Source organism: Achroia grisella, unplaced genomic scaffold (assembly GCF_030625045.1).
Source record: "Achroia grisella isolate CSIRO2021 unplaced genomic scaffold, CSIRO_AGI_Agris_v1 utg1462, whole genome shotgun sequence".
NCBI classification, from domain to species: Eukaryota; Metazoa; Arthropoda; class Insecta; order Lepidoptera; family Pyralidae; genus Achroia; species Achroia grisella.
In genome coordinates, this window is record NW_026712637.1 from 847,952 (window position 1) to 863,799 (window position 15,848).

General features: G+C 35.0%; 1 protein-coding gene across 1 annotated transcript in view; it reads right to left on the reverse strand.

Moving 5' to 3' along the window:
- The window catches only part of LOC131855698 (uncharacterized), a 48,958-nt gene that overhangs the window by 14,758 nt on the left and 18,352 nt on the right, over positions 1 to 15,848 (reverse strand). The window contains exon 3 of the mRNA XM_059206997.1: positions 5,772 to 5,974. Within this exon, the coding sequence (XP_059062980.1) occupies positions 5,772 to 5,974 (203 nt within the window). The remainder of the gene's footprint in view (positions 1 to 5,771; positions 5,975 to 15,848) is intronic.

Consider the following 15,848-nt stretch of genomic DNA (forward strand, 5'->3'; position numbering starts at 1 on the left):
AATGTAAGTTTATTTGAATAAATGACTTTCTATTCTGTTCTTTATCTCGTAGAAAGATTATTTATTTTCCACTTCGGTTAGACTCTAGAAACTTCAGTCAGGAAGAGCTCAACATCGCTCGCAAAACAGCAAAATATGAATCGATATCTTGCTACATCGATTAAACGGAAATTAAACAATCTTCATACGTTCCGTAATAAACTTCGGAGCTCCGATAATCGGAGGAAATGAGGGGCATTAGGAGTCCAGCGCACGGAATCGAATATCTGCGGAAACGCATTATCCATACTTCCACTGTTCCATGGTTTTGCCATTATCATGATGGTTTTATAATGATTTCGACCTCATTTTAGATCCTTGATCAAAAGTACATAAATTAGGAAGTATTCTTAATTTATAAAGAAGGTTAGAGAGAACATTTTTATAGTTCTTTTTTATGTATCTGGTATTATAACCAAATATAATAATATCTCAGGACAATTCACACAGCGCTGTCTAGTCCCAAGCTAAGCAGAGCTTGTGTTATGGGTACTAGACAACTGATATAAATACATAGATATATTTTTTTTTGTAAATAAATACATATTATAGATAGAAAACACCCAGACCTATACAAACAATCATACTCATGAATACAAATGTTTGTGCCGTGCGAGGAATCGAACCCACGACCATCGGATATTAAAGCGGTGTGCAAAATAGTTTATAAGTACATGTAGAGTATACTGTATTTTTTTTTACAGTAAATGATAATATAATAGGGCTGGTTGGGGTGGAAGGGGACTGTTAGTAATGTGGACTCATGACCCCATTACTAGCAACCATGTCAGTTTGACCTCCACGCGGTTCCCCCTGGAAACCATCGTGATAAATTCCTGGTGAATTTGTCACGATGGGCTAACTGATCTGACCTCATGCTCATCTTATCATCCTCCACTGGTGCCCCGCCAGCGTAAACCGTTAGCTCAGGCGGACGCTCCATTCCATTATCATCCATAAAAAAAATTGAGCTGGTTAGATGCGCCGATCTTGTTACATGCGTCCTGGCGTATGTCTCGGCGCAGTGCCTGAATATCAGTGGTTTGCTGCTTGGATGCAGTTAACAATACACTGAGGTGCTGCCTTTTTGCGTATGGGCTATGCACACACACTACGTTACTCACACTGTTTCTTTTTGTAACTGTATCATATTGTATTTTGTTGACTGACCAATGTAATTATGTATTTACTTTTTCATTTTCAATTTTGTTGTATATATTACAGTGCATTGTGTGTGTGCTTTTAACATAAATATTATTTTTATCTATCTATCTATATTAGATTGTCTTGTGTCGCTCGTATTGACTCCCTCAGCAGTCTAAGGTTTTACGTCGCAGGTACGTTTCCTCACATCATGAAAATACCCAGATCGACATAAAATCGTGAATAGAACGTTTGTATCGGCTTGGATGTTTTCTATATATATTATGTACGCATTCATAAACCATCCAAATATTTATATCAATTGTCTATTACTCATAGTTTCTGACTAAATGAAGCTATGTCTATAGGATAGTCTTTTGTCTCTACCGTTATGCTGAGTTGTGGTCCACGTTGCCTATGTTTTGTAATGTATCTAAATTGTTGTTTATAATTTTTTTTTTTCATTAATATTGTGTCAGCAAAATTCAATATTTTATTTTTTGATTTTTATTATTATTATTGTCTTTTTTGCCAAAACAGCAAGTGTCTAATTGTGGAACAGGTGAGACAGACTTCCCCACACACAAAAAAAATAAAACAAAGGTCCACGTAAAAACAACGATGAACAAACTCTCTAATTTTTGGCAAAACAGCAAATGTCTAATGGTAGAAAAAGGCGAGACAGAGTTCCCCACACAAAAAAAAAACAAAGGTTGTGGACCTTTGTTTTTTTTATAAAGACAATGTACAAACTCTACTTCTGTGATAATTAGTGCACGGCAATATGTAGATAGATAATTCCACTGTCCTGATATTATTTTAAGCATTGTTAGGTTTACAGTCAGCAGATCAGTTATAGACTCTGTTGGGCACAGGACCCAGAAGAGAAGAGAAGAGCTCTTCTCAAACAGTTTATCGTTTTTATTAATTATAATACTTAAACTATATAAACAAAATAATTTCTAGTACAATGTTTTATATGTTGACTATATTATATGTATTTAATTTATATAAAAAAAAATAGTTACAATCATATATATCTTTATTTGTCCGCGATGGACTTCTAAACTACTGAACCGATTGCAAATTAGAAATGAAATGAAATGAAATGAAATTTATTTATTTGCGTATTATACAGTTAGATATTATAATATGTCCAGGTAATAATATTATTGGCAACTGTTTAATTGCCCCAATTTACGGGCATGCAAATTTTGGGTATATTAAAATGGAATAATCTATAATATTATAATTTAAAATTAATGTCTTATGTACCATTCTAATTATTAGATTTGCACATAGTGTGCAATTTGATCCAACTTGAAAGATAGGATAGCTTACATCTTACATACTTTATAGTCGCAATATTATTTTTTTATATAAAGAAACTGTTAGCGACAGCAACGCGTGGCCGGGTCTACTAGTATATAAATAAAATTGTAACCGTTTCCATGCCGGTAAAATAATATAAAAAAAAAAGTTAAAAAAAAGAACAATTCAAATTTACAAACGTTATCAAATGTTTTATTTAATAAACATTCCAAATCTATCAACCATCCCTCAAATCGGCCAGTCTCTAACAACGCACGTAACTTTTTAATTTGATAGTAATATTAATTAGTTTATTAAAATAATAACATACTAATTACAGTAAATGTTGCGGCATTACATAAATATAACAAAGAAACTTTCAATTATTCGTTATCAACGACAATCAACGCATAATATTACTCCACATCGCGATGTAATTAATGTATTAAATTGCAAACCATGGAAGTATTACGCATCTCTAGTAATAACCATAAGTTAACAATCTATTCCGTCATATCAAACTCTATTTTAATTACCTCCTCGTAATGACTTTGTATAAAGTTGTCGGAAAGTATAACAATTGTAATACTACACTTTGTACAAAGTTGTCGGAAAGTTGACGGTTGTTTTTCGACGTAATATTTTATTATAAACCGGATCTATCACTCGCGCTGCCAGTCCTTTGACTCGCGCACGACAAACCGACAATCGAGGGAGCGCCGGGCAGCGCGAGTGGCAGCGCCAATGGCATGGGAAGTGTTTCCACTCGTGTTTACACTCTCGCGCTGCTCACTTCCCTGCCCACTCGGGTTGAGTGTAAATTGAGCATTACATAGAATCATCGACTACAGTTAGTTAGAATCAGCTCTGTGTCATAGGACAAAGACATTAACCAATTTGACACAATATCTATTAATTTTTTAGTAGGCATATCTTTAATCTCCTCTTAAGCCATTGCTTTCTTGATTTAATTGATTGATTTTAGAAATATGAAAGCGTAGCGGTTTTTGTATTGATTGCCGCATGCATTCTTATGTAAAATGTGAATACTATAACTATCAGATGGCAATTGTAAGTAGCTTTGACGTGGTCTAGTGTTTTGAGTAGTCATGCTCACTAAAATGTCCAGACTTGTGTCGGCGTGGTGGGCCGGGTCATTGGGCTCCCTAAAATATGGTCGAGTGCAGTGATGGCTGGCTCATCCGTCATACTCGTGAACGGGTGCTGCTTGTAGGGACTGGTCTGCTCTAATCACTATGACTGATTTCCTCTTATTAATTGTTTAACCAGTTGGTTATATATTCAATATTTTTTCTATTTGAGTATTTAATTGAATTAGTGCTAATTAGTGGTTTGTATTCACACACTTAAACTTAAAAATGTAAAGTAATAATAAAATTATTTAAAAGAGCAATACGCAAGTTTCTTGCTCGTTCTTCTTGTGATGAGACAGCTTTCCGAACGAGCGGTAGATTAAAAAAAATGTAATGACTATTCAAAAGTGCTTCAATGTAAGTTTATTTGAATAAATGAATGAAATTGGCAAACTTTATTGTAAATGTAGGGATGCAGGTAAACAGCTTGGTGTTTAATAAAAGTAGTGTTAATTGTTGGTACTGGTATACGTCGCCGGACGTGTTGACAGAAATCAGTAGAGTTGACAATTTCATCTTGTGTTGATAATGTTGCTTTTAAAATATTTATCAAGTTGAAATAATTGAAAAATTATAAAATTTTTTTTATATTTATTTATACTATTTACTGCACCAATTACAGAACAAAAACAAAAACAATTAAAATATAAGATTTACATTGATACAAAAGGCGGTCTCATCGCTAAGCAATCTCTTCCTGAGTACCTTTAGGTGGATAGAGAAATAAAAATAAGAACAGGGTAGGTGGCGCACGTAATAAATAAAAAATATATATATAATAATAATAAATAATAATAATAATAATCTCAGGACAATTCATACAGAGCCATCTAGACCCAAGTTAAGCTAGCTAGAGCTTGTGTTATGGGTACTAGATAACTGATACAAATACATAGATATTTTTTTTTTGTAAATACATACATATTATACATAGAAAACAACCAGACCGATACAAACATTCATGAATACAAATGTTTGTGCCGTGCGAGGAATCGAACCCGTGACCATCGGTCGTAAAGCGGTGTACTTGACCGCCAGACCACCGAGGTCGTCAAATATACATAAATATAAATATTAATACATATCTACATACACATACATATACTTAATAGAAAACATACATTTGGAAAGAATGAAGGAAGATTAGTTATGAGAATAATAAGAAATGATTCAATCATTTAGTAGGTACATAGAGACAAACATCTCAATTTGTTATTGTCAACAGATTTTATTGAAATCTATATGAATACTAGCTGTACCGGCAAATGTTGTTTTACCATAAAATTAAAAAAAAAAATTAGGGTTGGACTACCCCTAACATTTAGGGGGATGAAAAATAGATGTTGGCCGATTCTCAGACCTACTCAATACGCTCACAAAATTTCATGAGAATCGCTCAAGCCGTTTCGGAGGAGTACGGGAACGAAAACTGTGACACGAGAATTTTATATATAAAAAGATGTTGAGTGCATAATCAATCAGGTTACGCAACTACGAAGATTAAGGTGGGGTTTTGTTCCATTCAACATCCGCTTGTCAATTTGCATTGGCTATCTTTATTCCCATACAACAAGTTTCTAATTACCGTCATCTGAGAATGTAACTTGTAACTTGATATTTAAGGTCGATATTACATTACCTTATGTTCCGTTAACGCACAGCGTTATTTGAGATTTAGTATCTGTGGTATGACGGATGCCCTGCATACCAAAAAGTATACCTCCAAAGACGTATATTTTTATTTATTTTAAGTATTTAGAGGCGTTCTTAATAATCAATAAATAATTCGATTGAGTTTCTTGCCAGTTCTTCTCAATTGGATCTATATACTGAACTGGACGGTAGGGAAAAGTTATAATATAAAAAAATTACGTTCATAAGCGGCTAAAATGTCCTACAAAGAAATAATTTCTGAATGTTTATTTCCTAAGCTATAAAAAAATGCGAAATGAAAAAAGCCAAGAAGAATTGAAAAAAATTCTGCCCTCAGAGTTCTTTTTCAATTCTTCTTGGCTCAAACTAATTTCAAAACTGACGGTATATTTGATTTATTACTTGTGTCTGCAATTAAACCTATATGAATAGAGATACTTAGATGTATATATTTTGGATAAACTGTCTCACCCTGTACAGCAGCATCCAACTGCCTCCTCCTCGCGTCTATAGCATCTCTGGTATCCGGCGTGTAGTGGACCAGCGCACTGGCTAGTCGACAGGTCCTGGCGCGGAGACCTGAACCCTGGTCTCCGCCAAGTAACCCCACCAAACGCCACGCGACCGCCTCGCATTGTATTTCCGGGCGGGGTGTCACTTCCAGTGATATCAGTCTGTGAACAACATTTATGATTTTATGATACATTTTTAAGTGTGTACACTTAGATTGTGGACTAAACTACCTATATTTTCTCGAGAGACTACAGCATGGGTTTTTTCAAGAAGGGTATATTAAGGTTTCTTAAGGGTAGGCAACGCGTATGTGAAACCCCTGTTGTTTCAGGCGTCCATAGGCTACGGTAACCGTTTACCATCAGATGGGCCTTATGCTTGTTTGCCACCTAAGTGGTATAAAAAAAAATGAGACTACGTGAAATATAGTAAATTTTTTTTCTTAGAGTAATTCTGTTATATGTAAATTATAATTGTCCTTTTCCATAATAATAATAACCTAAAACAATTACACAACGCCATTTTATCTCAAGTTAAACAAAGCCCACGTTATGCGTATATGTAATAACTGTCAAAAATACTTAACTTACTTACATATTTTTTATAAATACATACATAATATAGAGAAGACCGAAATTGATAAAAACAATCGTAGCCTTGAATACATAATATGATCTCATGGTTCGAAGAATCGAACCTGCAGCATCCGGACGTAAGATGTAACACATCTTACCGCTAGACCATCGTGGCTATATAAACTTTAATACATATACAACAATGTTGTAAACCTTTAGATGTTAAGTCTAGCATTTAAATATATTCACTACTAGTGACTCGCCCTTGCTTTCCTCGGATATACAATGTCGAATAACTACACTCCTATGGGGGAAGAGGATTGTTAGTAATAGCATGTAAGAGTTGTAGCCCACTCATGCATAAACGAAATATCTCCTTTGGAAAGTTTACACTCTTTCCCGAGGAGATAAAAAACCATCGCTCCTAAGGACATCCTTCAATTCTTGTCCCTGACGGGTCTAGGTAGCGAACTCTGGAAAAGGGCGAGCACAATAGATCTATGTAGGTCGCAGTGATACAGGGGCTACAAACACCTGACAACAGGGGGGAGGGGATTGTTGGTAATGTGGATTGATAACCCCATTGCTAGCAATGTACGCGGTTACCCCTGGAAACCATCGTGTTAAATTCCTGGTGAATTTGTCACGATGGGCTAACTGACCTGACCTCATGCTCATCTTATCATCCTCCACTGGTGCCCCGCCAGCGTAAACCGTTAGCGCAGGCGGGTGCTCCATTCCATTATCAACCCTCAAAAAAAAACACCTGACAATAGCCCAAACAAACTAATAAAAAAAAAGGTCGAGTCTACGCGGTTCCCTTGGAAACCATCGTCCAACGATGGTTGGTTGTTCCAACTACGTGGACGTTCCAACCATCCCATTACCTTGAGCTTACGTATAACAGCTTAGACTCATCATCACTTAACATCAGGTGAGATTGCGGTCAAACGCGCTCAAATTATGATATAAAAAAAACCTAATACAGAAAATTCTTATGTTACAGTGTTTGAAACAAAACTCCTCTGAAACAGCATGACCAATTCCTATGAAATTTTGTAAGTATATTCAGTAGGTATGAGAATAGGACGTTAACTATTCTCATACCTACTGAATACAATTGTGAGTAGCTATGACGTGGTCTGGTGTTTTGGGTAGTCATGCTCACTAAAATGTCCAGACTTGTGGCGGCGTGGTGGGCCGAGTCATTGGGCTCCCTAAAATATGGTCGAGCGCAGTGGTGGCTGGCTCATCCGTCATACTCGTGAACGGGTGCTGCTTGTGTGGACTGGTCTGCTCTAATCACTCTGACTTATTTTCTCTTATTAATTGTTTAACCAGTTGTTGTATATTGAATGTTTTTTTTTCTGTTTTATTATTTCATTGAATTAGTGCTAATCGGTGGTTTGTATTCACACACTTAAACTTAAATTGTAAGTAAGAATAAATTATTTAAAAGAGCAACACACAAGTTTCTTGCTTGTTCTTCTTGTGATGAGACAGCATTCCGAATGAGCGGTAGATTAAAAAAAAATGTTATGACTATTCTTTATTCTATTATTATGAAAAGTGCTTCAATGTAAGTTTATTTGAATAAATGATTTTCTATTCTATTCTATTCTACTATATTTCTATAAGGGTGGAACTACCCCAAAACATTTTTTTATGGGAAACAACATCAGCTAGTTTTATTAATAAAATTATGATTTATTTATTGACATCTATTGTTATTATCAATAGATGGTGTTCGGACATGTCGGCTCGCCGGACTGGAGTCCGCGAGCAATGCTGCGGGGCGCGGCTCTACCGGCCCTCACTTCTGATCTCGCCACCGGACACTACACGCGCGCTCCATATTCTCTCATTCTCTGTATTTTTTATATTTAAATTATTACACGAATTTCCAGTCCATAAATCAACCTTTTAATTTAAAAGTCCTATAGGACCCTACAGATGGAAACTACTAACGTATGAGTACACGCAAACAAAGTCGCGGGCACACATAGTGGTTCATAGAAAAGAAATTAAAATTAATCTGGTGCATAACGGGCGTAAGCAGCTTCTTCAGAAGTTCGAGTTAAAACTGTCGACCCTGTTCCCACATCACGGTTTCCGCGACAGCAGAAGAAACACAACGTACATATGAATGCATTAGTCAATGTTAACGGAAAATATAATTGTTATTTATGTAGTTTAAAAACTAATTTAAACTGTAAAAAAATATCATACTAATATTATTCATGCGAAAATATTTTGGTCCGTCAAAGTTTTATTCACGAGTAAACAATTAAATGTTGCAAGAAGAAGTACCCAATACGCTCGTAGTATCATTTAATAATAAATAACCCTGGACAATTAACACAGCACCATCTAGTCCCACTGTAAGCGGAGCTTGTGTTATGGGTACTAGACAACAGAAAAAGTTTTTTTTGTAAATACATACATACACAATAAACATAGAAAACACCCAGACCGATACAAACAGTCATACTAATGAATACAAATCTTTGAACCGTGTGAGGAATCGAACCCAAGACCATCGGAAATAAAGCGGTGTGTTAACCGCTAGACCAGCGAAGCCGTCAATATCACCAAATAAGAATAAACCCCGAACTAATACAATACAAATATTTGTATACTCCGAGTATCGAACTCATTACTATCAGAAAGTGCGATAGTACATTAAACCGCAATATCAATGAGGTCTTCGATATAATAACAAACAATATTTTGTGAACCTATAGAAAATCATAACCAACGCAATTATTTGAAGACCTCGAAACTATCGCCTACAGACACTTCTTTAAAAAGTGTGAAAACGTTTATATTTACTTACAAATTTACAATATTTGAGTACCCTAAGCAAACACTCCAAAATCAGCTTGTTCACGTAATACCGACCTTTGAAAGTCGATGTTTGAAAACTTGTTAAAAATCTTGCCATTTTCTAATATGACCCTCAAAAGTTTGCAGTTATATAGTAGGAAGATTCGTAATCTTCTTTAACCAGTTTATGAGAATTATATGTTTTTCTATGTAATAGGAATGGTGAGCGTCTACCTGATGGTAAGTGACCATCGCTTATATATAACCGTCACCTATATAAATGTGTTCTACTACGAATACTATATCTACCATATGGTAATTTTAGTAGTTATGACGTGGTCGAGTGGATTGAGTAGTCATGCTTATTAAAATGTCCAAATATATATGATGGGCCGGGTCATTGGGCTCCCTAAAATATGGTCGAGCGCAGTGATAGCTAGCTCATACGTCATACTCGTGAACGAGTGCTGCTTGTAGGGACTGGTCTGCTCAAATCACTATGACTGTTTTAATCCTATTGTGTATTTAATATCTGATCCTAATAAATTAGTGCTAGTTGGTGATTTGTATTCGCACGTTTCAAATTGAAACAGTGGGCACAGATAGTTCTATATATTTGCATAGACAAAAAAATCATGATTGTTATAACTTAAAGTTAGTTACTATATAAGAACAAACTACATCTGTTCACAGACCGTAACTGAAAACATATGTAACATAGTCTGTGGCATTAAATAATGCACTAAACAATAACTCACACAATTACATCAACCAGTTGCTTGTTTTAGCTTCTCTTCATTAATACCTTCGAGTCAGAACAAAAGATTACAATCTCGCTCTTATAAATCTACACTAATATTATAAAGCTGAAAAGTTTGTTTGTTTGAACGCGCTAATCTCAGAAACTACTGGTTCGAATTGAAAAATTCCTTTTGAGTTGGATAGTCCATTTGTCGAGGAAGGCTTTAAGCTATATAACATTACGCTACGACTAATAGGAGCGGAGCTGCAATGAAAAATATTGCAGAAGGTGGGGAAATGAAAGACGAAGTTGGCCGGGTGAGCTATATAACTGTGTACTTATTGTTAAATATCATTGTTACTTAACCACTTAAATTGTAAAACATAAACCAATTTGCTATGAATGAACAAAAATAAAACATTCACTTCCTATTCAAGACGATTTCAATTATTTGAACTCAGTTTAATCATCAGGGCATATTATTATAGAATTTAGAATCAATAACACTAGAATTTAGAATCAATAATACTAGAATTTAGACTCAATACTGCCCGGGTGCTGCTCAGGCTGCTCAGGACTGGTCTGTTCAGGTTACGAACACTGATTATACTATTTGCTTTGCAATTACCATATGCTGGTGGTCACTCTATTCTCCCAAGTATGAATTTAAAAATGAATCTGTATTATTGTAAAGATGTATAAGAATTATTTGAAAAGAATACGAGCTGAGTTTCTTGTCAGTTCTTCTCATCTCGAAATCATTCCGAACTGACGGTAGATTTGACATATAATAAGATTCTGTAATAGACCTACATGAATAAAGATATTTTGAATTAGAATTTTGAACTGTTAATGAATAAGTAGATATTTTGAACCTGTGTATGATGTGTATTTCAAAAATGTAATAGTTTATAAGGAGAATAACTGTAACTACTTAAATTGGTGTCAATAAAAGTATATATAAAAAAAAACTCTTAAATAAATTTTACTGCACGATATATTTTTTACTTGACCTTTCCAATATCATTCGCGTAAATCAAAAATTACATCTATTTCACTCGCACAACTGTAACATTCTTAATGAGAAAAAGAAACAAAATACATATGTACATATATCAGAAATTCATTTCCTCTCAGTGGATGCTAAGGACTTGTGGGACCGGATAAACCGGTCCGGTACTTTCACCCACAACATAAGGGCACCGTCACATTTGAATCAAGTTAATAAATATCATTTCTATAGACATGGTAGGAAATAAGCATACGGCCCATCTGATGGTGAACAGTTATCGTAGCTTATGAACGCCTGTACTACTAGGGGTATCACGTGCGCCTTGCCGACCCTTAAGAAACCTTAATATACCCTTCTTGAAAAACCCCATGCTATAGTCTCTCGAGAAATCCTCGGCAGGTAGTTCATTCCACAATCTAAGTGCGGGAGAAAGCTCCTCTGAAACCGCACTGTCCGAGACCACTTAGGTTCCAGCGTGTGGGGATGAATTCACTGTCGATGGTGAGCGATGCGATGGTAAAAGGTAGCCGTGGGCATCATGTCAAACATAGTTTTTTCAATCTGACAATATTATTTTATTGCACAACGATTGAGTGCGTAGCGGTTTCTATGTCGATTATCGCATGCCTAATCCTTGTTAATGTTACTATACTTAGAACAACGTTTATTTAAAAGAGCAACTCGCAAACTTGCCCGTTCTTCTTGTGATGAAACGGCATTCCTAATGAGTGGTACAATAAAAATTGGACTATTCAAAAGTGATTATATTAAGTTTATTTTAATAAAGATAATTTTTTTTGGCAATAGCATATGCTGGTGGTCACTCTATTCTCCCAAATTTGAATTTAAACAACTCTGTATTATTGTAAACATGTACAACATTTATTTGAAAAGAATACGAGCTGAGTTTCTTATCAGTTCTTCTCATCTCGAAATCATTCCGAACTGACGGTAGATTTGACATATCATAAGAGTCTGTAATAGACCTACATGAATAAAGATATTTTGAATTTGAATTATTTCTATTTCTGCTGAATTGGAGAGACTGATCTACCCCTCAGACGATTTTTTACAAACTAGTATCTTATGTACCTACCGTAAAATGTTAGAATACCATACAAAAACCATGACGAACCGATCAAGCGTACAACGCACAGCTATACTTAAAACGTCACAATTATAGACATTTTACAGATACGAATATGTGATAGAAACATAGGGTTGCCAACCGTCCTGTTTTCCCAGGACATGTCCTAGTTTTTAAAGAGTCCTGGGAAGTCCTGAATAGTTGTGTCAGCAATCTGGGTTTTAAAATATGCGCGCCTCTTAATTACTGATTCTCAACATATCTTTTAATTACTGGTTATATTAATATATATATTTTTCAAATTATCTTTTTTATATTTTATATTATTATATATAGTTATATAATTAATTCATATTGCCTACATATTAATATAACCATTGCAACACTATTACTGCGTTCTGTTTTTAAACTGAATAGTCCTGGGTTATTGAACTTTCAATTCTGCTTATTTAAATTTGTGCATGGCAACCCTATAGAAACATAAAAAAATATATACAATTAGTGCAATTGTATATATTTTTTTATGTTTCTATAGGGTTGCCTGCCTAATAGGGTTGCCTTAGACATCAAATAAAAACCTGATATTGCAACACGTTTTTTTTACATCAGGTAAATCCTAAATATTGCAACACTATTACTGCGTTCTGTTTTTAAACTGAATATCCTATAACCTGTTTTCTTTTTTAATTACAATCCTGGCTTTTAAATTTGTGCTTGGCAACCCTATACGAAACATAAAAAAATATACAATTGCACTCTTAGACATCATTCGCGTGAGTGAAATCGTATCGAGACGGGTGTCGAACCCGTAAAAAGTGAATGCTCGAGCTCTACGATAGACGATACATAAATCAAAATGGCGTCGTAAATGTAAATGGATATAGTTTGAGCGTAAATAATTAATTAATCAATTGCTTTTACTTATACTTTCTCATAAGGTTTAAGGGTCGTTATCGATGGTGAAACGTGGTAATTATTCATCTTAGAATACATATAAATAAAATTGGAGTGTCTGTTTGTAATATTGTAATAACCGTTTTTTACTATATGCATATGAATATAAATACGGTACATACACCAAAATGATTTTTTTTTTATTTTTGTCTATCTGTGTTTTATTATTTTGTCGGGCATTTGATTATTTATATACATAGTACTTAATAATAATATTAGGTCCTTACATATGAAATTGGCGTTTTGTCGTACCGGCCACTTTGATCTCAAACATCTCCTCTTTGGTTAGGAATTCCATTCCATACATATGAATAAAATTGGAGCGTCTGTTCGTAATATTGAAATAACCGTTTTTTACTACATGCATTTGAATATAAATACGGTACAAACACCAAAATATAATTTTTTTTATTTTTGTCTATCTGTCTGTTTGTTCCGGCTAATCTCTGTAATGGCTAGACCGATTTTGATGAAACTTTTATTGGTAGGTAGCTTATGTAGTCAGGAGTAACTTAGGTTACTTTAATTTTAGAAAAAAATCTGTTATTTTAGAAAATTAAAGTTAAGGTCGCTAGTAATTAATATATTAAATACTAGCTGTACGCAGTCCGCGTGGAATTTACTTTATCTATCTAAAATAAAAGTAAGCTAAGTTACTCCTTATTACATCAGCTACCTGCCAAAAAAAGTCCCGTCAAAATCGGTCCAGCCATTTCAGAGATTAGCCGGAACAAACAGACAACAGACAAAAATAGTAAAAAATGTTATTTTGGTGTATGTACCGTATTTATATTAATAGGCATGTAGTAAAAACCGGTTAATACAATATTACAAACAGACACTCCAATTTTATTTATATGTATAGATTGGTTGTATTTATGTACAAGTAAATGCTGACTAATTCTCAGGTAGATTTTGAATAAGAGATTTGCAATCAAACATTTAATAGTACTTGCATTTTCTCCTCGTGAAATTCCAACAAACAATAAACCGAACACGCCGTAACATTAGTTCAATTAAAAAACATTTACTTGCATTATTCACTGCGTAATGTTATCGTAAATATCATCATTATTATGTAATGTTACGGCAGACAACTGCCGTCCGTCAGTCACGAGAGGTCACAGTTCAAAACGCACCGCAGACAAATCTGTAGAAAGGCTTTTCACTACATAGTATAAAAAAAGTCGCTGTCGCTGTCTGTCGGTTCCTATGTATGCTTAAATCTTTAAAACTACGCAACAGATTTTGAAGTGACGTGTCGAGTGGAGTAGTCTAGACATGTGGCGGCGTGGTAGGCCGGGTCATTGGCTCCCTAAAATATGGTCGAGCGCAGTGATGGCTGGCTCATCCGTTATACTCGTGAACGAGTGCTGCTTGTAGGGACTGGCCTGCTCTTATAACTACGACTGATTTAATCTTATTGTATTTTTATATTTGAGCGTAAATAAATTAGTGCTGGTTGGTAGTTTGTATTCACACGTTTCTACTTGTAAAATGTGAACTTAGAAGTATTGTTTAAAAGAGCAACACACAAGTTTCTTGCTTATTCTTCTTGTGATGAGACAGCATTCCGAATAAGCGGTAGATTTAAATAAAATGTTGACTATTCAAAAGTGCTTAAATTAAGTTTATTTGAATAAATGATTTTCTATTTTATTCTAGAAGCGTTTTTTTTAATAGATAGAGTGATTCAAGAGGAAGGTTTATATGTATAATACATGTACACCCGTGCGAAGGCGGGGCGAGTAGCTAGTAATATTACATACCGCTATCGTATAAGTCTCATTTTCTTTTATCTCTATTTTTCCTCATAAAACCCTCAATACCTCTTACTCATCAGACACATCAGATACCTCCATTTCAATAAAAAAATTAAAAGTGTTAGGGTACACATGGATAATTTCGAAAAATCTGATATTTTATATTAAAAGAAGGTAGTTTCATTATTACTCGGTATCGTTAAACTAGTTGCATATAACCCCCACTCATATCTTCTCTGTATAAAAGGGAGGGTTTTTGTAGGCCGCGGCATTCGGTCTTTGAGCACAGGATGTGCTGGTTGTATTTTAATTGCTAAAGTGAATTGTGTTAGAGACATAGTTAAATTAATGTTATATAGTTGTTATTTTATTATAATACATACTTCTACTAGTACATGGAGTTGATATACTAACAAAAGTAATGAACGAGAGAAAACGGTCTATAACTAAACACTGCTCGTCGATTGTATAGGTCGATATTTTTTATGTAACTTCATCATCATCATCTCTGCCTGGAAAATGTCCTCAGTTGAACATAGGCCTCCCCCAAAGATCTCCACAACGACCTGTCCTGAGCTGCTCGCATCCATCGCCTTCCAGCGATCTTGACCAGATCGTCGGTCCACCTTGCTGGAGGCCTTCCCACGCTTCTTCCGGTCCGCAGTCGCCATTCGAGGACTTTACTGCCCCAACTGCCATCTGTCCTACGAGCTATGTGCCCTGCCCATTGCCACTTCAGTTTTGTAATTCTTCGGGCTATGTCGATCACTCTGGTTCTTCTGCGGATCTCCTCTTTTCTGATACGATATATAACTTCAAATCAAATCAAGATATGTTTATTCGTGTAGGTCTATTACAGACTCTTATATGTCAAATCTACCGTCACCTCGGAGTGCTTTCGAGGTAAGTAGAACTGACAAGAAGCTCTTATAGACTCTTATGATATATCAAATCTACCGTCAGTTCGGAATGATTTCGAGGTAAGCAGAACTGACAAGAAGCTCTTATAGACTCTTATGATATATCAAATCTACCGTCAGTTCGGATTGCTTTCGAGGTAAGTAGAACTGACAAGA